General features: G+C 38.5%; 1 protein-coding gene across 1 annotated transcript in view; it reads left to right on the forward strand.

Annotated features, from left to right (window-relative positions):
• Positions 1 to 26,721, forward strand: part of USH2A (usherin) — a 717,806-nt gene that overhangs the window by 475,608 nt on the left and 215,477 nt on the right. The window contains exon 43 of the mRNA XM_027612135.2: positions 9,468 to 9,631. Within this exon, the coding sequence (XP_027467936.2) occupies positions 9,468 to 9,631 (164 nt within the window). The remainder of the gene's footprint in view (positions 1 to 9,467; positions 9,632 to 26,721) is intronic.

The raw sequence follows: 26,721 nt of genomic DNA on the forward strand, positions 1-26,721 counted from the left end.
TTTCCTAGTGGGCTTCCCTGCCCACTCTTCCTGATCTGACTCAGCTGCCCCTTAAAGTGTTCTTACAACACCCTCACATAGCACTCGTGTCGGTAATGTACTGGCCTGGTGACTTGTCTGGACACCCCATTTTGTCATCAGATCCACCCTGAGGCAAGGCTTTGCCCTCATGACTTCTGCACCCTCGGTCCCTAGCATCCTGTCTGCACATCGTGGGCCCTGGAATAGTTGTTAAATGAAAGAATATGTTAACTCAGTGAAGGGTGGGTTATTTCATTTCTCTGTGCCTTAGGAATGTTAATTGTAGTGTTATTCTCTTTGGGGAATGGATAAAATTAAGGAAAATTCCCATCCATCTTGAAGGATTGTGATGGAAAAACCTTACAGATATAGTAAGGTTCTTGGGGGAGGGGGGAGGCAGCACATGAATCTGATGAAGCAATAGAGTAAACCACATGAAATTGCCATTTCTGTAAGTCAACCTAAATTATCATGGTCACTCGACTATTCTGCTTTACTTCATCCAACATCATTCTATAATTATCACTTCAGTTGAAGAAATTTATGTATTCAGCAATTTCTTCTTGCTTACTGTCTGCTGAAAGGCACTGGGATAAGACAAAAATGAATTCAGTGTAACCCTTGGCCTCAAAGACCTTACTGTCTAGTGGAGGAAAACAATCCGCACCCATGGCTGTATGTGTACTAATTGCTTTTTTTTTTTTAAGATTTTATTTATTTATTTGAGAGAGAGAGCACTGGGGGGGGGCTCGATCCCAGGACCCTGGGATCACGACCTGAGCCAAAGGCAGATGTTTAACCAACTGAGCCACCCAGACACCCCCATATTAATTGCTGTCATCCCAGTTCACTACTTAGTCACCAACACTCACTAGGGAAATCATATAGAAAAGTAGCTTTCTATGATCTGTGAACTCTAAGTGCCTTAAATATACCATTTTCCAAAATAAATAGACCTTGACTATTTAACATGACTGAGTCAGATGTTTAGCCATGAGATGTTTGTCTGAAAAAGGAAATAAACCTCAGAGAGTTAATGTTTCTTTGTAGAAGAAAGGAAAAGTTATAAAAGAGAGCCAAAGCCAAACACTTATTATTGAATTTTTAGTTATGCCTCTAAGAATTTTTAATAAGTCCAAATCTGAGATTTAAGAAAAGAGATATAGTTAAATCCCCACAAATCAAGTTGCAATGTAAGGGGACATAAACACGTGGATGAAAACTGCTTCTGGAAGGGAAGTACACATCTGACAAAATATGCTGAGCGGTATTTTGACTAGCCTCATAATGCTAAATGTCAAAAGATTTTTTTTTCCTGCTAGGACTAGCAAAAAAAAAAAATTACTTTTTATTCAAATAATGCTATGACCCATCTAAGCAGTTTGTGGTAAAAAAACAACAACAACAACAAAAAGAAAACAAAAAAACCAATATGCATTTCTTTTTAATATTAAAAATAAATGGTGTGAGTCTTCATATGATGAGAACATTTTTTTCTAGCCCTGTACCCTTTGTAAGTCCAAAAATAGTCTAGGGGCCCCTTCAGCCCATGGTGGGTTCTCTCACAACTCCGAGAGAAAACTGGAAATTAGTCCACTGGTGGGCACTGTGTGCCGCGACCGTTTTCCTGTTAAGAAGTGATCTTTCTCGGTAGAGGCAGGGCTGGCCACCCCTCCTGGTAAACCAGCAGTCTCTCAGATTGCAGAGGGGAGGACCTGAGCTCTCAGCTCACTTTGTTACACACCTGTCTCGCAGCTCCTTAATGACCCTACCCTTTGGCTTTTGTCTTCTTGACTTATTTGTTTGGTTGCTATTTTGGGGAGTGGGGAGGAGTAATTGAATTCTAATGCCTTTAAGAGGAACAAGTAATTTCCTATTCTCCTCAGACTCCATCAATCCTTCTTTCTTTCTTATCTTACATATACATAAATAAGTGGAACACTGAAGTGTCTCTCCCCATTTTGACCTGATATCACCATAGCTACATCTAGAATCAGTTTTTTAAATGGCATGTCTCTTGATATAAAAAGTAAAATTAACTTAAGATTCACTGGGCACCCCTTTATGAATGTATCTGTGAGTGTAAATATAAATTGAAGTCAATTTCCTTGGTCATGTGATCTATTTTGGTTAGCTATATGTTTATGATAGAAAACACACCAATTTAATCTAAATTGTTATTATATTCTGAAGTTCAAATCATTCTAGTAATTATTTTTCCCGTTATAACTCCATGTACAGAATAGAATATTGAGCTAATTAGATAACTTAGTTTAAACAAAAATAGTTTTGTTCTTATGATTATCTTAGGTAAGGGGTGATTTTGTCTGAGTTACACAGTTAAGTTGCCTCATTATTGAATTTTTACTCTGTGTAGACATGAACTCAGTGTAACTGTAGGTTTATATGATTTGTCAGTTTCTAACTTTTCTTCCTTAATAATTCTGTGCAAAATATCCAAGTTATGGTTGTTGGGGGAACCATAACTTTGGGTTCCCTGACATTTTCATCACTTGGAAAACCTGGTGAACATGCTGTTATCATCTGATGCTGAGGTGAGCCAGGCAAGGTTTAATGGGGGGCAGCGACCTCCTCATTGTAAGCATCAGCCCACCCTTATGATTTCCAGTGCTTTGTTTTCTGAGGGATCAGATAAAACTACCAAGAACACAGTGACGGCATGTCCTCCTTTTTGCTCTGAATTTGATGCAGGAGGAACAAGTTATAAGAAATAATAGGGTTTTTTCTATTTTAAGGAAAATGTTCACTTGTAGATAATAGTGACTTAGCTTTGATTAAGTTTATAAAGGGAGGTATGTTCTAACTCCTGTTCCTTTCTATTATTTATAAATTTCTAAATGTACTTCTTTGCAATGACAGTCTGGAAAGAGACTTCCATGTGACTCCTCAAGGATCCATTAATTCTTTTTTTTTTTAATTTTATTATGTTATGTTAATCACCATACATTACATCATTAGTTTTTGATGTAGTGTTCCATGATTCATTGTTTGCGTATAACACCCAGTGCTCCATGCAGTACGTGCCCTCTTTAATACCCATCACCAGGCTAACCCATCGCCCCACCCCCCTTCCCTCTGGAACCCTGTTTGTTTCTCAGAGTCCATAGTCTCTCATGGTTTGTCTCCCCCTCTGATTTCCCCCCCTTCATTTTTCCCTTCCTGGTATCTTCTAATTCTTATCTTTAAATGAAAGTATTCAGGGTGCCTGGGTGGTGCAGTGGGTTAATTGTCCGACTCTTAATTTCAGCTCAGGTCATGATCTCAAGGTCCTGGGATTGAGTCCCACGTCGGGCTCCATGCTCAGCGGGCAGTCTGCTTGAAGATTCTCTCTCTCCTTGTGCCCCTCTCCCCCACTCCCTCTAAAATAAGTAAATAAACCTTTTTTTAAGATTTTGTTTATTTATTTGACAGAGAGATATGGAGAGCCAGAGAGCACAAGCAGGGGGAGCGGCAAGCAGAGGGAGAAGCAGGCTCCCCACTGAGCAGGGAGCCTGATGCGGGGCTCGATCCCAGGACCCTGGGATCATAACCTGAGCCAAAAGCAGATGCTTAACCATCTGAGTTACCCAGGTGTCCCATAAATAAATCTTTTAAATAAATAAATGAAAGTATTCAAAATTAAATATTCATCTTATTTTCAAAAAATAGTTGGACTTGAGTGTTTTAAAATTAAATTCTTTAGCTAAATATATCATAAAATCTAAGTTTAAATTTTACTGGCATAGATTCTAATTTTTTTTTAAACCTTCCAAAATGAAATGTTTCAAGCCCTAAAAGAGGATGTAGTTTCTGGGGGATAATATTCAAAAGAATATGCCTTTCATTCCCCTCCTTTGCAATAAGAGCAAATGTACAGAGAGGACACGTCCTTTTTTGCTAATATGGAAAGACTGGGCCAGTTCCATGAGACCTGTTCCTATAGAATAAGTATATTTAAGTTGTAGCTGTTAAGTAAAGAAGTTAACTTTGGACACACAGAGAGTGAGTGGAAGGAATGCTTTTCTCCCATGACCCCTAATGTGAGGTAGATCCTGTTACTTTCTTCATTAATGTCAAAATATGAATAAAAGTCGGGTCTCAGAATGAAAGCCACCTTCTGTGCACATTGGCATGCCATCTCATAGGAAAGGACTTATTCAAAATGAGCAAATATGTGTCTATTTCACATTTAAATTTAAGTAGTAGAGTCATGGTGTGTTTCTCCATTGAGAGTTTTTTTCTTCACTCTAAATTTACCTCCAAGTGCCATCATATGAAACCTTACCTCATGGAAAATGAGCCTCCACATGTGGAAGAATGAATTTTTGTCATAGGAGATTTTTTTTCCCTAATGTTTTATTCAAAACCAAAAACAAACAAGCAAAAAAAAACAAAAACAAAAAAAACGATTTTCATTGCCTTTCTTTCTAATGTGATGACAGAGTAGAACAAAGACAGAAATTACAGCAAAATTATTTTAGGTGTAGCATTCTGGTAGCATAATTATGGATGGCCACAATAATATGACAGCAGTGACTTGCCCTCACAATCTGTAAAGTACCATGTTATGAAAACTTTTAAGGGTGATAAGCATTACTCTTCAATATCAAAAGAAAAACATCTCCAGTAGCATTTTTAGAAACAGTAAATAAGTGGTATAAAGAACAGGCAGATACCATCAATGAAATATTTAAACAACTGCAGATTTAAGCAGTAGAAACAGTGCTGCATTTTTGTTTGCTTATTTATTCATTCCCACAAAGGGTTTGGGGATGTAAGAACAGTATGCTATTAGAGGTTTCTCAAATCCTCCCATGTGTGATGCCGTACTCCCGCACATGCTGGGCTGTGGCATATATGAAGAAGAGTTAGTGGAAGAAGCAAGTGAATACCCTGCATTTTCAGAAGCATGATTTATATTGGTGACAATATTGACACATGAATTCTGTTAGGACATCAATAAAGGTGACACATTTTTAATTCTGATGAAAATAACCTGAGGCATTCTGTGGCTGCACTGAAGAATTTTATTGGTTACAAAAACACATCAGACCCTTTCAAGATATAAGCCTTCACACGTTTTGCCCTGGAATAATGCTTCCCTCTAGACAAACGTCTTCATTGCACAAAATGCCGCTTGTCATCAATACCTAGCCCAAATGTTACTTCCTCTGTGAAGACTTCCTGACTGGATGAGGTTCAACTAAATGCTCTCTCTGAAGGATGTTGGAAGAAAAAGGAATACATGAACCCATATTTTAGGGGTTCTCATTTAAAAACATATTTCTGTAAATACGTATGTTCTCCAGTAGAACAGATATCATGTTCATTATGTTTACCACCTGGAATGTTGTTAGTGTTCAACAAATATTCTTGAATGAATGAACAAATGAATGAATGAATGAATGAATGAAATGATGTAGCAACATGAGAGACAGTACCATGTGTAAAAGAAACATCTTGCTAAATTTGAGTAGGGCTTATTTCTCTATTGGACAGGTATATTTTTGTGATGCTAATTTACCAAATCATGTATGACCTGAAAGTTATGAGACTGAATGCTTTAGTAACTATGAAATATCCATTCATTCATTTACGAAATTTGCTACTCTGTAAATAAACAGATTCCTGGGTCATAAAAACTTCAACTTCTAAAAGGCACCCAACTTTCTAATTCACTTGAGTAATAACAACTGAACCTTGAAATGAGCACATTTCCATAAATAAGTTTTTATTATAAATTATCTTTTACAAGGAAAAATACCATAGTCATTTCTATAACACAACAAAGTTTTCCATTTTCTGTGTGTTGGTGAAGGGAGAACTTGAGGGTGGTCTCAGCAAATTAGTAATTTAGAGAATAACTATTGTAATAACCCATTCTTCCTAAATTGACCTCAAACAGTTGGTTTTACTAGCTCTATATAAAGTGTTCATTCACTTTGCAGATTTCAAAAGCTATTTCCTACAGAGTTTGAAATGGTACAGTTTTCAAGATATCCCTAGGGAACACAATTAGTATTTAGAGAAGAAATTGGTTTGATATACATAAGTTTTGCATGAAGATATGATGTCAATCAGTCTAGCATTTTTCTTTTAAAAGTATCCTTTTATTATTAACTAAATGGAATGTCACATTTGATGTCAATAATCAACACCTCAGTCCATCTAAAAACCAGCATATCTTGAGTAGATGGAAAAGAAAAAAAACGCTTTAAGCACATTAATACATATATTCTTTTTTGACATGAAGTGGCAAAATATAAACTGACACATATAGTCATAAGTATATATACTGACTAACATAAAGATTAGACTTTGGATGCAATGAAAATGATGTATTTTAGTATTTCATTTAAGAGAATTCAAGATTTTATAGCCTTAAAATTTTAACTTAACCATTTGAAAGTTAAAGAAAATGCAAAAGACAGATGCATGACATCAAGTTAAATGCCTATTCATTTCTCATTTAAATAAAATAATGAATAGTGGAAAGAATTTAAGATTAGAAATGAGGAGCCTAGAAACTTGCTTAGTCATCTTAACCAGTTGTATAATCTTAGGCAAAGCCACTTAACTTCCCAGGGTCTCAGTTTTCTTATCTGTAAAATGTAGCAGGTATTTTATTATTTGAAGTGGAAAAACTCTACAGCCTTGTCTCGCTCAAAAATTTTCATATTACTTTGGAAACAGGCCCTCCAATTATCTATATGGCCTCAATTTCTTCTGTGTAGATATAAATTGTATATTTCATGACAGGTAAATTATGATGGAATAGCTTAAAGGCCCTACAGAAGTTGTTTACGATGTTAATTACACTTGCAGAGAAGAACCACACAAATGGTATCACTTTAAAGCCATAAAGATTACTAAATGTGTAATAGCATAGACATGTGGAAGAAAAATTCAACTATTGTAGGAGAGAAGACTAGGGATCCAGACTCTAGCTAAATTTGTTTTAAGCCGTTTTATGAAGTAAAACACAATTAAAATAATTTCACCCAGGGAGAAAGTTATTGAAGCCAGGGTCACTGGTTCAATTACCAAGAGAGCCATTAGCTTTTGTTTCATCCCATTGTCACAGACTTGCTAACTGCTTAACCCCAACTCACCATCTTTCAAATTCATACAAGTGGTTACAGAGGAGATTTGGCAAGACTGTTTGGATATGTAAGCAAAAATCTATCCTCAGCGCTAGAAAAATAATTCAAAGGTCAAGCCGCAGTGATATGACATCATCCAAGTGTTGACAGATCAGATTATCCTTATGATGATTATTACTGTTATCATCACCATCATTATTATGGTGGCAGCATTGCATCGTGGTTAAAAGAGCCAGCTCTAGAATTAGACTGGGTTTGAATCTGCACTGTCCCACTTACCAGATTGACAAGTTGGACAAGTTATTTAACTCTTTGAGCCTGATTTTCCTCATTTTCAAAATAGGTGTTATAATAGCACCTTGTAGGGTAATTGTGAGGAACAAGTGAGTTAATCCATGTGGAAAATCCCTGAAACATATTAACTACTAAGTAAATGCTATTATTATCTTTCAGTTGTCTTGGTCATGTTGACTAGTTGGCACTTGCCGAAAAGCATCTGTAGTGGCTTCCTCCGGCTGCTAGGAACAAACTGGGCGACATAAAACAATAGAAATGTATTATCTCACACTTCTGGAGGCTGAAAGTCCAAAATCAAGGTGTTGTCAGGGTCATGCTTCCTTCAGTCTCTGGAGAAAAGTTGTTTCTTGCCTGTTCCAACTTCTGGTGGCCAGTTGTTGCTTGGCTTGTGGCGGTATAACTTCAATCTCTGCCCCTGTCTTCACATGGCTGTCTTCTCCCTCTGTGTGTCTCTGCATCAAAATTTTCCTCTGTTTGTTTTTATAAAGACATCAGTCCATTGCATTTAGGGCTTTCCTGAACCTAGTATGATCTCAACTTGACTACATCTGCAAAATTCCTATTTCCAAATAAGTTCACGTTCACAGGTACCAGGGATTGGGATTTAAACATATCAGTTGTGGGGGGGGGGGCACACAATTCAACCCATTACAGCATACAAAGCAGAAAAAAAGAAAGAAAACAAAGCACAAGAAGAAAGGGTAAAGCAAACAAATGTAGAAAATCTGATGCTAGTACTTATTTGGGGGGAAATAGGTAAAAAGCCTCAAATAAATCACTGAGTCCTTACCTATGACTACAACAGAGAAACACCTTACATGTGGCTGAGGCAGAGCCCAGCAAAATATCTTTGGACCATGAGTGAGAAACAAGTTGACTTCAGCAAGCAGTAGAAGCAGACTTCAACATAGGTGGTAGCAAAATGCTGTGAGAATCCTGACGGAATTATTTGGCACAATCCTGCAAATGGCATCCTCCCTTTGTCAAGCCTGATCAGTTGTGACTTATCGAGACACGGTCCGTGGGCCCTGCACTGGATGCAAGTTAACTTGGATGACATCATAAACCCAAAGAAGGTGATGATGATCTGAGGCCAGCATTTGCGCTGAGTACTGGATGTCCCCGGGGATAGTGATGTGTTGTGCAACATGTTTTAAGCAAATGTCGTGGACTAAGCAATTGTCTATGCAAATTCTGACTGTGTCTATAAATAGCATTTTCCTATCTGGGCATTTTTGAACCAAATAAAGAAAGCATGATAGTCTTCTGCCTGAAAGAGCCAAAAATGATAAAAAAAAAAAAAAACACTGATGGCTTTACTCTATCGTTGATTTAATATATGACTTGGAAAGTCCTCATCATATCACATCACCATGTCCAGTTTTCTCCTTCTGCAAAGCAATATTCAGTTTCCACTGTACTGACTCAAGTAAATATGTTCACATGATGGCAAAATGTAGCTTGCTGTAGCACAACTCTCGGCAGGAGAACATTGTACCCTTCGGTCACAGTTACGATTTAATTTAGGGGTTTATCTGTCTTCCAATGAGATTATAGGAAGGAAGGATAAGGTGTAGGAAGAAAATGGTGATGAGGGATTCTGATATGTGAAAATGGATGAGTTTCCCAAAAGAAGAGCATAAAACTGTGTGGATCAAATTCAGATAGAACACTGGCAGGTTGCCAGATTTGTAATTGCATCTTGAATTGAGCTGTAATCCTTCCCACTTCCAAAAACAATAAGAGTGAGAAAACGATAAACCACATTTGTTTTACATAGCGGGTATTTGCTTTAGTATTCCTAATGAAATATTTTCCCTGCCACTTTGGTGAAGGCTCCAGAGCCACAAAAATAGTTATGTGTTTTTTTTGTGTGTAGGGAGGAAAAAGAAGATAATTCTCTTTTGTAGGGAGAAACAGAAAATTGTGCATTTTGAAGGGATTAAAAAGGGAAATCCTGTATTTTGTAAGGAAAAAGAAATGTGTGTGTTTTGTCTTCCATAAAAGAGAAATTGATAATGACTTTTTTAAAAAACGACCTTTCAGGTTTACAACTTACGAGTATAAGGTGTTTGTACACAACAGCGTGGGTTTCTCACCGAGCCAAGGAGCTACCGTGACAACATTAGCTGGCCTTCCAGAGAGGGGAGCCAATCTCACCGTAACTGTTGTTAACCACACGGCCATAGATGTGACATGGGCTAAACCAAGTAAGTAAGCTTCTCATGTCTCTAGTTCCCCTTAGCGTATTATACCAGAATGAATTTTAAATGGATGCATTAAACAAAACAAAACAAAACAAAACAAAAAAAAAACAACGAAAAGCTGAGATGCTTGTGTATTCTTCAGAGTCAGACTCTCTCTCCCTACTTGACATCCTTCCTGGGCCTTCTCTCTCTCTTCCATTCCTTTTGGTTGGGGATGTAGTTTCTGTCACAGCAGCCAGTTGTACTACAAATGTCCACATATTAATTTGATAGAATGTAATACTGTGCACTTTCCCACAGAAAGTTCCGCCCCCCATCTTGTAACTCAGCACTTATTAGCAAGAACCATTGATTAGGATGCAGTCATGTGAGGAATTTTTCTGAGTGAATCATCTTCAGTGCTGGGTGTAGACAGAATTCCAGCTTGACACAGGAAAATGGAGCCTGGACATCACCACTGGGCTTGCTTCAATGATGCAGGGGGCTCGCCCTGACCCCATTCAGAACATACCTTTATGGGTAGTTAGAAGAGCTCACAGATGGATCTAATCTGCTCCTGCAACTTTAGAAACAAAAAACTGAAATTTCAGATCTCGTTGGTCAGCAGAATAGCGTTTAACAGCAGAACTGTTATTTTATAGTGATCCATTATCACAATTAGAAAACAACACTGGATTTATCATGGAAATATATGTTGTAACCATTCTTAGAAGTACCATTTGAGATCTGGCAAATAGTTGAATTAAAACTAGCTAGAATATTACCAAATATTGAGAAATATCTGATTCAGAAATCCCCAAGTAAAATGTTTGTCTTATGAAAGAAAACTGTACCTGCTAGAGTAATCATCTACAGGTTACACAGAAAGATGAAAAACTACCCTTGGCTGGGGCATAGTAACCCCATGATTTTCATCCAGCCTTTGAGTTTTGTTACAGCCTAAGACGTGCTTCCTTTTCCATTTAGAACATCTGAGTGAATTTGCCTCCATGTTATATTTTATCAATTGCGAATTAAAACCAGGATTAGGTGACATTAACACTAAATTAAAATCTGTACTGGTTCTGTTGATCTATGTTGCCACTAAATAACCCATTTTTACAGAAGACTATCATCCTAGGGTTTGTATAAGGTTGCAGGTTTCTAATAATCTGTGTCACCTCTATTGGGATCTCTTAAGCCATTTAAATGGAAGAATGGAAGTTAATTGATGCTTATGATTACACTCTGAGACACCTCTGGGAAAAATACAAAGTTTTTATCTGGAGATGGATTTTTATGTATAATATATTTTCACTCATTTCTCTTTCCTCTCTACTTTACCCTCACCACCTGATTCATCTTAAAAGCCTGCTCATAAAGGTGGATGTCCTCCCCCTCATCTGACATTTGAATACTGCTGTTAAGATCCAGCCGCTGAATTTTGCCAATATAGGTCCTTTACATTATAATTGCATGCCTGAAGTAAGCGTGCTTATAAAAACTGACAAACTTAATAGATCTGCAGCATCTCGCTGAAGTTTCATTACCTTGGTAATCTGAACCTCTGACCTTCGGGATGTAGGTAATGCAATCTGCTGTTATTTCCATTCATACCTTAGAAATATTTCAGATAACTATTTGTGAGCACAAAGGTTAACTCTCAGAAGAGGGTCAACTCTCCGAAAGCTTGTTTCATTATCATTTTCTTCCTTCGTGCAACCTGCTAGCCTAAGTAAATTAACTAGTTACTCCTCTGTGATAGGGCCACCTATTTTTTGCTATTTTAATTTAGGTTGTTTCCTTGACTTTTGGGATACGTTTGGCACATTGTTGAACATGCTAGAAGGCACAAAACTGTAGGATGAAAGTCAATTGGATACATTTATAAATATTTACTTATTAAAAATTGCCTTTCAAAAAAACATAAAATGTATTTAAAAAAACACATATTCTCTCTTAACTATGATCTCCCCATGGATACACCATTTTGATAGCTGCATATTTCTGGTAAATTTTTAACCACAGATTAGCAGGAATGTTATTGAACATTTTAGAAGCACCCATTTTAAATTTTGTATCGCTGTGTGATGTCATGTGAGGTAAAAGCATCCCTGCATTCCTTCAGTTCATTTTTAGGGTTCATACTGTAAACTGGCAGCACATGGACCATGTTTACTTCCTCCATCCCCCCTACACTGTTTTGGCTATGGTATTTTTCTTAAATAATATTTTGCCAACATTTAACAATCAGACGATTTCACATAAAGGTGATGATTTGGGGATTGATTTGAAAAATCAAATGATGGAGTGAAACTACTCCCACATTGCAGAAGGAATATTATCAGTTGGCGCTGAGTAATGGCTTCCCCTAGACAGGTCACACACTTCTATCTTCCTGGTCCCTATACAGATAGGAGGTTCTTATCCCTGTTAAATATAATAAAAGAGAATATTTCAGCCTAAGTGAAATACCATGAAGATAAATTATATTAGTGAAAACAATCACATTTTTATAAAAAGGAATACAAAAATACCTTTGCTTCAGTTATTCATACAATTCTCAGAAAAGCCCTGTAAGATAGAAACTGGCACTTTGTGACTCATTTAACATTACAGCGAGGAAGCAGAACTTCCCAAATTCAAACTAAGGGCTGAGACATTCAATTTTCAGGTGTTCCTCATGCATTTAGCCTTAATGGTTATTAACACTTCGTTGAGTGATTTATTAAGATCCTCCCCATTTTGAATGCTCACTTTAAAATCAACAGCCTCAGGGGACCTGCGTGGCACAGTCAGTTGAGCATCCAACTCTTGGTTTCAGCTCAAGTCTTGATCTCAGGGTCCTGAGATAGAGCCCCGCTACGTTGTGCTCTACGCTCAGCACGAAGTTGGCTTGAGATTCTCTCTCTCCCTCTGCCCCTGCCCACTCTCTCTCTCAAATAAACAAATCTCTGTCTCTCTCTAAAATAAATAAATAAAATATTTTAAAATAAATAAATAAACAGCCTAATAAGAAAATGCCCATGAGGGAATGCAGTGGAAAGGCAATACCTCTCCTGAGGTTGCCTCACTAACAAGATCATCCAGGGCCAGAACAGAGCAAGAAAACCCTGGAGGTAGTGAGAGAGGAAGGTGCTGAAGAAGGGGAAATGAAAAATCATCCAAACGCTGTTCACTTTACCATCCATCAAGACCTCCCCCCAACCTTTAGGTGTTTGCATCTTGTGTCACATCTTCCTCCCTCTCTCTCTCCTTCCTCTTTTTCTCCTGTCTCTCCTCTTTCTCATTTTCTCTTCCACCTCTCTCTCTCTATTTCGCCTCCTTCCTTTCTCCCACAGATATTTATTTATGACTTTGTTTGTCCTGGGCACTGTTACTACAGTGATGAATGACATAATTCCTGCATTATAATATCTTAGTGAACTCTCTGGAATATTCATAAAGTATGAAGGTGTCACCGTTAAGAGAGTAAGTTTAAATCCACACAAAAGGCCTCTACCTCATCTTGATCTCTTAATCAGAAAGCACCAGATTTTGTAACTAGAAGAATTTCTGACTTTGTCTGAATTTATCTTCTTTGGGTGGCAATACATATCAATAATTTCAATGTCAGCCCTTTTAAAAAGCACCCACCATTGTTGGCACACCTTGTTCCTTACTTCTCTTCCCATTACTCCAGTTATCAAAGCAAATAAGCTGTATTTGCCTTTTCCTTGGGCTGTCCTTTGGTTCACTTGTGCATCTGTTGTAGTCTGACCTTCCCTCATGGTCTACTGACATGGTCCTCCTGAAGTCCTTCTTACCTCATGACCCAACCCAGCGTTCTCTTCTCTATGCCATCCCATTCTGTTTCTCTGCATGGTGGGTCCTGTCATGACCCCTCCTCATCGAAATGCTCCAACCTGTGTCAAACAACTACTCCTTCTCCTTATTCCCTAAATACAGACTTTTCTCAAAGTTCTTTCCTGAGTATCTTTTTCACACTCCAATTCTCCTGTGGGTGATTCCATCTATTCTCACTGTTTCAAGTTCTCCTAACTAGAAAAATGACAAAATTCTATGAAGCCTTATGAAGGGATGATTTAAAAAATAAACTTTGGAATCAGGGAAACTTGAGTTTGGATCCCAGTTTCAGTATTTTTTAACACTATGACTAAAGCAAGCCACTTAACCTCACTAAATCCTAGTTTCCTAATCCAACATCCGGGGATAATAATAACTGCCTTAAAATGTTGTGATAGGGATGAAATGAGATCATATATGTTTAGAACTTAGTAATCATTTAGTATTGGTATAAAGTATTACTCTGTCTCTAAAATGTTGACAGTGTTTTCAACAGCAGTTATACAAAATACAAAAAAAAAATAATTCGGAAGCCATTTCTATTAAAAATTTGGGCATGGCATTCAGATAAAAACATTTCTACCATGAGTTGAAGATAGACAAAGAATAGATGTCACTTTATAATGACCTGACTTGACTAAAAGGTAGAACTACCAACCATTGCATAGTATTATTTCCCCACCTCCTTCCCCTTGAGGTGGTGGTGTTCCCCATGCCCATCAACTTAGAGACTACACTTACCAGCCTTGGAGTTAGCTGTGGCCTTGTGCTAGTATTTGTGCCAATAAAATGTGAAAAGAAATGATGTATGTCTTTCGGTGTCATAATCACAAAACATTAGCTATGTGCCTTCCTGTTCTCTCTTCATAAATTCCCTGGACTGGAATGTAGACATGGCAGTTTTCTCAATTTCATCTCTGCAGGCACAGACGACACCCTAAGAGATCCAAAGCCACATAAGAGAAGGAACCTGGGTTGTTGAAATGGAACACCATCTGATTCAGTCACTTTGGGGCTAGTATGTGAGATGTAAATTAACATCTATTTTATTTAAGTCACTTTATATCAGGGCTTCTTGGTTACCACAGCTCAGTTAACTCTCTCATTCCCTGTTTGCCCATATCAGTTCATTTAAGGAGGAGTTATCTATCCTATTTCCATTGCTAAATATAGAATGATGAATAATTAATACATCTCATATACAATTTCCTTTAAATACAATTTTCTCTGGCAGGCTATTGATAAGACTTGGAACACAGTGAAAGACTAAAGTAGCTGGGGGAAGGGGAAATTCCTAAATATAGTTATTTGTTTCTGACTGATGCATAAACAAGATAGAAGGCATGAGACATCTTTGGGAAAAATAAGGAGGCTGGCTTGGATCACTGTCCAAGAGAATCTTCCACTTCTTGATGTGAGAAATTTTACTCTCTTGCAGAGTAATGAATTTTCTCAAGAAGTAGTTTGATTTTTTAAAAAAATTTTTTGTTAAGTAAACTCTACCGCTAACATAGCACTCAAACTCACAACCCAGAGATCAAGAGTCCCATGCTCTACCGACTGAGCCGGCCAGGCACTCTGCAAGAAGTGGTTTTGGTTCCTCACATTTTCCAAGAAGTATTCAGTTAATGACACAGAGTTCTGCATCATAGAACTTGGGATACTGAACACTGATTTGAGAATCTGTGAGCAAGACACACTTCTATTATAAAATAACCTTAATGGGATCCTTCCAAGTTTTTACATTTGAACAAAATTACCTCCTCCCAGTGAGCCTGCTAATGAGAGATGTGGCTAAAGAATTCAATCCTAGACAAATTTGGACACCTGTTGAATGGAGTGGTTTGCTATAATTGCTCTAGATCAGGCCACAGACATTTTTCTAAAAAGCCAGATAGTAAATACTTCAGGCTTTGCAGGCTATATATAGTCGGTGTTGGAACCGCTCAACTTTGCCATTGTAGCACAAAAACAGCAAGAGACAACACTTACACAAGCATGGCTATGTTCCAGGAATAGTTTATTATGGACATTGAGATAAAATTTTCATATAATTTTCAAATGTCACAAAATACTACTCTTCTTTTTTTTTTCCCAGCCATTAAAAAAATGTAAAAACCATGCTTAGTTTGCAGAATATATATAAACAGGTAGCAGGCCACATTTGGCCTAGAGGCTAAATATTGCCCATGGACCACCTTGGCTGACCCTAATGTATATGCTAAAAATCTAGAGGACATAATTGATACTAATAGTATCAATCAAATCAACTCCTAGAGATTTCTAGGAGTGCCTGGATGGCTCAGTGGTTAAGTGTTTACCTTCCTGGGATCGAGCCCCACATCAGGCTCTCTGCTCAGCGGGGAGCCTGCTTCTCCCTCTGCTGTGCATTCTCTCTCTCTCTGTCTCTCTGTCAAATAAATAAATAAAAATCTTTAATAGCAATCTCTAAAAATAATCCAACAGCATGCAAAGAGCATCATCGAAGTGCTTTAGCAAGAGGACTTTCAGCTAGCCCACCTAACAACTGCTTTGAATTACTTGGGAATCTATTACAAAGGAGAGGGGACTGTTGTATATTTGAGAATCTGCTGCAGCTAAGATCACATTTCTGAATCTCTATATAGAGATTACTGCCCAAAATGGCATTTAATAGCAAAAATTTTGTCCACAGGTTATAACCTTCTTCTTCAACTCACTGAGGTTGACCTGATTGATATGCTAGAGTTAGAGCAATACCTTTACTCAGATAAATTTATGTGATCTACAAAATATGGGTTGTACATCATAGGATTAGAATATCTGAGCAAATTTAACCTCATAGGAAATCCTCATTTTTTCTTGTTGTTTCAAACACAAGCTAGCATGTACAGCTCCAAATCATATAACTCTAACTCAGATATTCACACTTTAATTTCTAAGTCCACCTGGTTGCCAGAAAAACACTTCAAATTCAAGAAGTCTCGAGTGAAACAAGTATCAAATCCTCCATCTGAGAACTACTCCTGTGTTTTCTATTTATGTGATGGGATTCACACAAAACCAAAACCATAAATCTGAGGTTTTTGTAACTCTTCCTTACCCCTTCTAAACTCTCTGGGGTCACTTAAGGACTTGGCTCCTTCCATCTAGTAGATCCACTGTACCCTTGGGCCTTGAAGTCCTACAGGTGGGAAAACTAAAGAAAATCAGAGATGGTCAGTTGCTCTAAAAATAGCATAAACTGGTCACATGACCTTACCACCAGATGTAAGGAGCCCAGAAAATATATTCTGGCTATTTGACAAAAAGAGAAAAGACATGGATGTTGGTGATTCCTAACTTTTATCTTCTGTAGTGATTTCTAAAGTTAAATTGTTATTTGTCCTATTAATGCTATTGGTGGGTTAGTGCTATCTTTCCCTTTTGTTTTCATGACTTTCTTTTTTTTTAAGATTTTATTTATTTATTTGACAGAGAGAGACACAGCGAGAGAGGGAGCACAAGCAGGGGGAGTGGGGGAGGGAGAAACAGGCTTCCTGCTGAGCAGGCAGCCCAATGCGGGGCTTGATCCCAGGACGCTGGGATCATGACCTGAGCTTAAGGCAGACGCTTAATGACTGAGCCACCCAGGTGCCTTTCTATTTTTTTAATTAACAGATGATGTGTTGTTTGTTTCAGGGGTACTGATCTGGGATTCATCAGTCTTACATAATACACGGTGCTCACCACAGCACATACCCTCCCCAATGTCCATCACCCAGCCACCTCATTTCTCCCACCCCTGTACTGTTACTTTCCTTGACCTTCTCACCTGCCATTTTCAATGTTTGGTTTATAAATTATAATATAATTATTTTTACATAATTATTTTCTCTAAATAGTTTCAGTTTTTATTATCAATTCCTAAATTTTCACAATCTTGCATTCTGGATCTTGATTCACCTTTTTTATCTTCTGGATAACATTATTGGGAAAATTTTACCATTAAAGTTAAATAAATTAAATAAATTAATTACTCTTAATTAGTTATATATATGTGTGTGTGTATATATATATATTTAACTTTATTCCTAAATAAGAAAGTCTTTCTGTTGTATTTGCACATAAATAATGACTTAGATTTGTATGAAATTCTTGTATCAAAATTTTTCCCTCAAAACCTGATGAAATTGTTCCATTGTCTGTCAAAATTTGGTGTTCTGGATGAGAAGTCTGAAACTTGCCTGACTTTTTCTCCTTTGTAGATGATCTTTTAATGCTTAGCTTACCTTTGAAATGTTATAATGTTCCATGATATGTCTGAGTTTGGATATATTGCCATTATTTTGATCAAAACTATATTAATCAATTCAATTTATGGACATAAACCTTTATTTGGGTCAGGTTTCATGGGGCATTTTATATTAATGATTATTTATTCCATTTATTTTTCAGGTTGTTTAGATATTTTATTCTCTGTCCTCAATATATATAATTCTGACTTTCATTGATTTCTTCTTAGTCATTTTCCTCTTTATTCTTTCCTACTATGTACTTTTCATCTGCTTTTGTCTACTTTCCGTGCAGATTTGAATTCTGCCATTGCTTTTTATGTTTCCTTGCTGTCTTATTTAACAAGATCACTTATCATCTTTGTCTTCATATCTGTCTTTTCATGCTTATAGGTACATGTTTCATAGAGGCTTCTTTTTCATAAAGGCATGTCTCCCCTTTGTTATTTTTAACACAATGCAAATGTTTTCTAAAACTTCCATCTCATTCTCATAGAAGCAATACACACACACACACACACACACACACACACAAATCTGCTTTTGAAGGTTCTAAACAATGTTTTCCCTGTCTCATGCTATGAAGAAGCCTTGTGACTTAATGATTTTCTCTTTTAAAAAATGGAAATATAACTCTGGAAAACAGTATGGAGGTTCTTCAAAAGTTCAAAATAGAGCTACCATATGATCCAGCAATTGCACTACTGGGTGTTTACCGCAAAGATACAAATGTAGGGATCCGAAGGGGTACGTGCACCCCGACGTTTATAGCAGCAATGTCCACAATAGCCAAACTGTGGAAAGAGCCAAGATGTCCATCGACAGATGAATGGATAAAGAAGATGTGGTATATATATACAATGGAATATTATGCAGCCATCAAAAGGAATAAAATTTTTGCCATTTGCAATGACGTGGCTGGAACTGGAGAGTGTTATGCTGAGTGAAATAAGTCAATCAGAGAAAGACATGTATCATATGACTTCACTAATAGGAGGAATTCTTTTTTATTGTTATGTAAATCACCATACATTACATCATTAGTTTTGGATGTAGTGTTCCATGTTTCATTGTTTGTGCATAACACCCAGTGCTCACGCAGAATGTGCCCTCTTTAATACCCATCACCAGGCTACCCATCCCCCCACCCCCCTCCCCTCTAGAACACTCAGTTTGTTTTTCAGAGTCCATTGTCTCTCATGGTTCATCTCCCCCTCCGATTTCCCCCCCCTTCATTCTTCCCTTCCTGCTATCTTCTTCTTTTTTTTTTCTTAACATATATTGCATTACTTGTTTCAGAGGTACAAATCTGTGATTCAACAGTCTTGCACAATTCACAGCACTCGCCATAGCACATACCCTCCCCAATGTCTATCACCCAGCCACCCCATCCCTTCCACCCCCCTCCACTCCAGCAACCCTCAGTTTGTTTCCTGAGATTAAGAATTCCTCATATCAGTGAGGTCATATGATACATGTCTTTCTCTGATTGACTTATTTCACTCAGCATAACACCCTCCAGTTCCATCCACGTCGTTGCAAATGGCAAGATCTCTTTCCTTTTGATGGCTGCATAATATTCCATTGTGTATATATATACCACTTCTTCTTTATCCATTCATCTGTCGATGGACATCTTGGCTCTTTCCACAGTTTGGCTATTGTGGACATTGCTGCTATAAACATCGGGGTGCGCGTACCCCTTCGGATCCCTACATTTGTATCTTTGCGGTAAATACCCAGTAGTGCAATTGCTGAATTGTATGGTAGCTCTATTTTCAACTGTTTGAGGAACCTCCATACTGTTTTCCAGAGTGGCTGCACCAGCTTGCATTCCCACCAACAGTGTAGGAGGGTTCCCCTTACTCTGCATCCCCACCAACATCTGTTGTTTCCTGACTTGTTAAGTTTAGCCACTCTGACGGGTGTGAGGTGGTATCTCCTTGAGATTTTGATTTGGATTTCCCTGATGCCGAGCAATGTTGAGCACTTTTTCATGTGTCTGTTGGCCATTTGGATGTCTTCTTTGGAAAAATGTCTGTTCACGTCTTCTGCCCATTTCTTGATTGGATTATTTGTTATTTGGGTGTTGAGTTTGATAAGTTCTTTATAGATTTTGGATACTAGCCCTTTATCTGATATGTCATTTGCAAATATCTTCTCCCATTCTGTCAGTTGTCTTTTGGTTTTGTGGACTGTTTCTTTTGCTGTGCAAAAGCTTTTTATCTTGATGAAATCCCAATAGTTCATTTTTGCCCTGGCTCCGCCTGCCTTTGGCTATGTTTCTAGGAAGAAGTTGCTGCAGCTGAGGTCAAAGAGGTTGTTGCCTGTGATCTCCTTTAGTATGTTGATGGACTCATGTCTCACGTTTAGGTCTTTCAACCATTTGGAGTCTATTTTTGTGTGTGGTGTAAGGAAATGGTCCAGTTTCATTCTTCTGCATGTGGCTGTCCAATTTTCCCAACACCATTTGTTGAAGAGACTGTCTTTTTGCCATTGGACATTCTTTCCTGCTTTGTCAAAAATAAGTTGACCATAGAGTTGAGGGTCCATTTCTGGGCTCTCGATTCTGTTCCATTGATCTATGTGTCTGTTTTTGTGCCAGTACCATACTGTCTTGATGATGACAACTTTGTAATAGAGCTGGAAGTCCGGAATTGTGATGCCCCCAGCTTTGCTTTTCTTTTTCAGTATTCCTCTGGGTATTCTGGGTCTCTTCTGGTTCCATACAAATTTTAGGATTATTTGTTCCATTTCTTTGAAAAAAGTGGATGGTATTTTGATGGGGATTGCATTGAATGTGTAGATTGCTCTAGGTAGCATTGACATCTTCACAATGTTGATTCTCCCAAACCATGAGCATGGAACGTTTTTCCATTTCTTTGTGTCTTCTTCAATTTCTTTCATGAGTGTTTTATAGTTTTCTGAGTACAGATCCTTTGCCTCTTTGGTTAAATTTATTCCTAGGTATCTTATGGTTTTGGGTGCAATTGTAAATGGGATCGACTCCTTGATTTGTCTCTCTTCTGTCTTGTTGTTGGTGTATAGGAATGCCACTGATTTCTGTGCATTGATTTTATAGCCTGCTACTTGACTGAATTCCTTTATGAGTTCTAGCAGTTTTGGGGTGGAGTCTTTTGGGTTTTCCACATACAGTATCATATCATCTGCAAAGAGTGAGAGTTTGACTTCCTCTTTGCCGATTTGGATGCCTTTGATTTCTTTTTGTTGTCTTATTGCTGTGGCTAGGACTTCTAATACTATGTTGAATAGCAGTGGTGAGAGTGGACATCCCTGCCGCGTTCCTGACCTTAGGGGAAAAGCTCTCAGCCTTTCCCCATTGAGAATGATATTCGCTGTAGGTTTTTCATAGATGGCTTTTATGATATTGAGGTATATACCCTCTATCCCTATACTCTGAAGAGTTTTGATCAAGAAAGGATGCTGTACTTTGTCAAATGCTTTTTCTGCATCTATTGAGAGGATCATATGATTCTTGTTCTTTCTTTTGTTAATGTATTGTATCATGTTGATTGATTTGCGGATGTTGAACCAGCCTTGCAGCCCAGGAATAAATCCCACTTGGTCATGGTGAATAATCCTTTTAATGTACTGTTGGATCCTATTGGCTAGTATTTTGGTGAGAATTTTTGCATCCATGTTCATCAAGGATATTGGTCTGTAATTCTCTTTTTTGATGGGGTCTTTGTCTGGTTTTGGGATCAAGGTAATGCTGCCCTCATAAAATGAGTTTGGAAGTTTCCCTTCCATTTCTATTTTTTGGAACAGTTTCAGGAGAATAGGTATTAATTCTTCTTTAAATGTTTGGTAGAATTCCCCTGGGAAGCCATCTGGCCCTGGGCTTTTGTTTGTTGGGAGATTTTTGATGACTGCTTCAATTTCCTTAGTGGTTATAGGTCTGTTCAGGTTTTCTATTTCTTCCTGGTTCAATTTTGGTAGTTGATACATCTCTAGGAATGCACCCATTTCTTCCAGGTTATCTAATTTGTTGGCATAGAGTTGCTCATAATATGTTCTTTTAATTGTTTGTATTTCTTTGGTGTTGGCTGTGATCTCTCCTCTTTCATTCATGATTTTGTTGATTTGGGTCATTTCTCTTTTCTTTTTGATCAGTCTGGCCAGGGGTTTATCAATCTTGTTAATTCTTTCAAAGAACCAGCTCCTAGGTTCGTTGATCTGTTCTACTGTTCTTTTGGTTTCTAGTTCATTGATTTCTGCTCTGATCTTTATGATTTCTCTTCTCCTGCTGGGTTTAGGCTTTATTTGCTGTTCTTTCTCCAGCTCCTTTAGGAGTAGGGTTAGGTTGTGTATTTGAGACCATTCTTGTTTCTTGAGAAAGGCTTGTATTGCTATATACTTTCCTCTCAGGACTGCCTTTGCTGTATCCCAAAGATTTTGAACAGTTGTGTTTTCATTTTCATTGGTTTCCATGAATTTTTTTAATTCTCTTTAATTTCTTGGTTGACCCATTCATTCTTTAGTAGGATGCTCTTTAGCCTCCATGTATTTGAGTTCTTTCCGACTTTCCTCTTGTGGTTGAGTTCTATTTTCAAAGCATTGTGGTCTGAAAATATGCAGGGAATGATCCCAATCTTTTGGTACCAATTGAGACCTGATTTGTGACCTAGGATGTGATCAATTCTGGAAAATGTTCCATGGGCACTAGAGAAGAATGTGTATTCCGTTGCTTTGGGATGGAATGTTCTGAATATATCTGTGAAGTCCATTTGGTCCAGTGTGTCATTTAAAGTCTATTTCCTTGTTGATCTTTTGCTTAGATGATCTGTCCATTTCAGTCAGGGGGGTGTTAAAGTCCCACACTATTATTGTATTGTTGTCAATGTGTTTCTCTGCTTTTGTTATTAATTGCCTTATGTAATTGGCTGCTCCCATGTTCGGGGCATAGATATTTACAATTGTTAGATCTTCTTGTTGGATAGACCCTTTAAGTAGGATAGAGTGTCCTTCCTCATCTCTTATTACAGTCTTTGTTTTAAAATCTAGTTTGTCTGATATAAGGATTGCCACCCCAGCTTTTTTTGGTGTCCATTAGCATGGTAAATGGTTTTCCACCCCCTCACTTTCAATCTGGGGGTGTCTTTGGGTCTAAAATGAGTCTCTTGCAGACAGCATATTGATGGGTCTTGTTTTTTAATCCAATCTGATAGCCTGTGTCTTTTGATTGGGGCATTTAGCCCATTTACATTCAGGGTAACTATTGAAAGGTATGAATTTAGTGCCATTGTATTACCTGTAAGGTGACTGTTAACTGTCTGTTGTCTGTGTTCGTTTCTGCTCTTTGCTGCTTTTAGGTTCTCTCTTTGCTTAGAGGACCCCTTTCAATATTTCTTGGAGGGCTGGTTTCGTGTTTGCAAATTCCTTTAGTTTTTGTTTGTTCTGGAAGCTTTTTATCTCTCCTTCTATTTTCAATGATAGCCTAGCTGGGTATAGTATTCTTGGCTGCATATTTTTCTCGTTTAGTGCTCTGAAGATATCTTGCCAGTCCTTTCTGGCCTGCCAGGTCTCTGTGGATAGGTGTGTTGCCAATCTAATGTTTCTACCATTGTAGGTTACATATCTCTTCTCCCGAGCTGCTTTCAGGATTTTCTCTTTGTCTCTGAGACTCGTAAGTTTTACTATTAGATGTCGGGGTGTTGACCTATTATTATTGATTTTGAGAGGGGTTCTCTGTGCCTCCTGGATTTTAATGCCTGTTTCCTTCCTCACATTAGGGAAGTTCTCTGCTATAATTTGCTCCAGTATACCTTCTGCCCCTCTCTCTCTCTCTTCTTCTTCTGGGATCCCAATTATTCTAATGTTGTTTCATCTTATCGTATCACTTATCTCTCGAATTCTGCCCTCGTGATCCTGTAGTTGTTTCTCTCTCTTTTTCCTCAGCCTCTTTATTTCCATCATTTGGTCTTCTATATCACTGATTCTCTCTTCTGCCTCATTTATCCTAGCATTTAGTGCCCCCATTTTTGATTGCACCTCATCAATAGCCTTTTTGATTTCGATTTGGTTAGATTTTAGTTCTTTTATTTCTCCAGAAAGGGTTTCTCTAATAACTTCCACGCTTTTCTCAAGTCCAGCTAGTATCTTTAAAGTCATGATTCTGAACTCTAGGTCCGACATCGTACTTATGTCCGTATTGAGTAGGTCCCTGGCTGACGGTACTACCTCTTGTTCTTTTTGCTGAGGTGATTTCTTTCGTCTTGTCATTCTGTCCAGAGGAGAATAGATGAATGAGAGAACAAAATGCTAACAGGTTTACAACGTCCCCAGCAAATATACTCTAAACAAATCAGAAAAGACCTGAAACCAGGGGAAAAGAAAGGGAAAGAAAGAAAAAAGAAAGAGGAAAAAAAAAAAAGATAAAAACAAAAACAAAACAATACAAAAAAAGCAGAATATGATCAAATATGATCAGGCTAGTGCATAGATCAGTGCCACACACTAGATTTTGGGCGTATTTTGGTCTGTTAGAAAAAAGTGCGTCCTAAAATTTTAAAGGAAGAAAGACATATATGTACAAAATAAGGGTTTGATACAATGAAGGGATGGAAGATGACTGTAAAGATGAAAATTATAAAAGATTTTATAAAAGGACTTGGTAAGATAAGTTGTTTGAAAAAGGAAAGAAGATTTAAGAAAAAAAAAAAAGGAAAAAGGGAGAGAATGTGATCAGGCAGGAGACTAGAACAAAGCCATATACTAGTGATTTAGGGTATATTTTGATCTGTTAGAAGAAACTGTACCTCAAAATAAAGAGAGAACAACTTATATATATATGCCAAAAATAAGGGTAACTACTATGAAGGGATAAAATATGACTCTAAAAATGAAAAATAAAATTTTTTTTTAAAAAGGGATTGATAAGATGTTGGTTGAAAAAGGGAAAAAGAAAAATAAAAAAAACAGTCAACAAGAATTAACTTTGATGAAATAATGAATCATGGTAAAAAAAAAAAAAAGCCATGAATCTATGTGCAGTATTCCCCTAGCGCTGGAGTTCTCCCATTCTCCTTGATCGATCAACTTGGTCTTGGCTTGCTGGCTGTTTGTGCTGATCTTCTAGGGGAGGGGCCTGTTGCTGTGGTTTCCAAATGTCTTTGCCGGGGGCGGAATTGCCCCCGCCCTTGTCTGTCCGGGCTAAGGAAGCTGCTCTGGTTTGCTCTCAGGAGCTTTTGTTCCCTGCAAGCTCTCGGTCCAGCTTTGGAGGACCAGGGCAGAAATGGTGGCCTCCCAATCTCCACCCGGAGGAGCTGAGAACTCGGGGCCCCGCTCCTCAGTGTGCCCCCAGAGAAAAGCAGTCACTTCCGTGTCCCCGGTCTCTGGCCGCACTCCGTGCTCACCCGGCCTGTGATCGAGCGTTGCTATCTCTGGCACCCGACCCCGCGCGGAGTCTCCAAACCCAGCAGATCCCTGCAGTGCGTTCCCGCGCCGCTCCTCCCCGGGAAGGAGGGGAGTCTCCCCGGATCTGCCGCTTGTTGGGTCCCTGCTGGAGGAGCCGTGCCCCGACTGGGCCGCGGATCACAGTTTATGGCAACCCCGAGTTGAGAGCCCGCGACTCTGCTCCGTCTCTGCAGCCAGCTTACCCGCCCTGATACCTGGGAGCTCTGGCGCACTCAGGCACCCCCGGTCTCTCTGTGACCCCAAGGGTCCTGAGACCACACTGTCCCGGGAGGATTCCACCCCCCGCTTAGCCACTGCAGCGAGTCAAGTTCTAAAAGGTCCGATTTTGTGCTCCGCGGCTCTATCACTTGCCAGAAGCGGCCGGCGGAGGCCCCTCCACCGCCGTCTATCCTCCCGAATATCGCCTCGGATTCACTTCTCCGCACGCCCTACCTTCCAGTAAGTGGTCGCTTCTCTGTTCAGAGAGTTGTTGCTACTCTCCTGTTTGATCTCCTGTTGAGTTCGTAGGTGTTCAGAATGGTTTGATCCCTATTCAGCTGAATTCCTGAGACCAGACGAAATCTAGGTCTCCTACTCCTCCGCCATCTTGCTCTGCCCCCCAAAATACAGCTGTTTTATGGCTTCTTTCTATTTTTATTTCTTGTTTCTTTTTTCTTTTTGTATTTTTGTAGCTAAAATCTATGTACTTTATTTTTTTATTTAAATTCCATTAGCCAACATATAGTACATCATTAGTTTTTGATGTAGTGTTCAATGATTCATTGGTTGCATAAATACCCTGTGCTCCTCAGATCACATGCCCTCCTTAATGCCCCACCCCCACCCGTCTGCAACCCTGTTTGTTTCTTGGAGCCAAGAGTCTCTCATGGTTTGTCTCCTTCTCTGACTTCTTCCCATTCAGTTTTCCCTCCCTTCCCCTCTGGTCCTCTGTGCTATTCCTTATGTTCCACGTATGAGTGAAACCGTATACAATTGTTTCTCTGATTGACTTATTTCACTTAGCATAATACCCTCCAGTTCCATCCATATCAATGCAGATGGTAGATATTCATCCTTTCTGATGACTCAGTAATATTTCATTGTATATATGAACATCTTTATCCATTCATCTGTTGAAGGGCATCTCGGCTCCTTCCACAGTTTGGCTATTGCGAACACTGCTGCTATAAACATTGGGGTGCAGGTGCCCCTTCTTTTCACTACATTTGTATCTTTGGGGTAAATACCCAGTAGTGCAATTGCTGGGTCATAGGGTAGCTCTATTTTTAACTTCTTGAGGAACCTCCATACGGTTTTCCAAAGTGGCTGTACCAGCTTGCATTCCCACCAAGCATCATTGTAGAAAGGTAATGAGAAGCAGAACTTAGGGCAAAGAAGGAGAAATCGGGTAAAAGCAGAAAAAGGAAACAGTAAACCGGTCTTTGAAAGGATGATGGTTGGGGAATTAATGAGTTATATTTGTGAGACAGTAAGTGATTGATTTTGGCACCTTTTAAACATTTGTCTACATCATAGAAACACAGTGAACTGAGAAAAGAATGAGAACGTTGAGAAAAATTCAAATATCATCCCAGGATC

Source organism: Zalophus californianus, chromosome 10 (assembly GCF_009762305.2).
Source record: "Zalophus californianus isolate mZalCal1 chromosome 10, mZalCal1.pri.v2, whole genome shotgun sequence".
Taxonomy (NCBI): Eukaryota; Metazoa; Chordata; class Mammalia; order Carnivora; family Otariidae; genus Zalophus; species Zalophus californianus.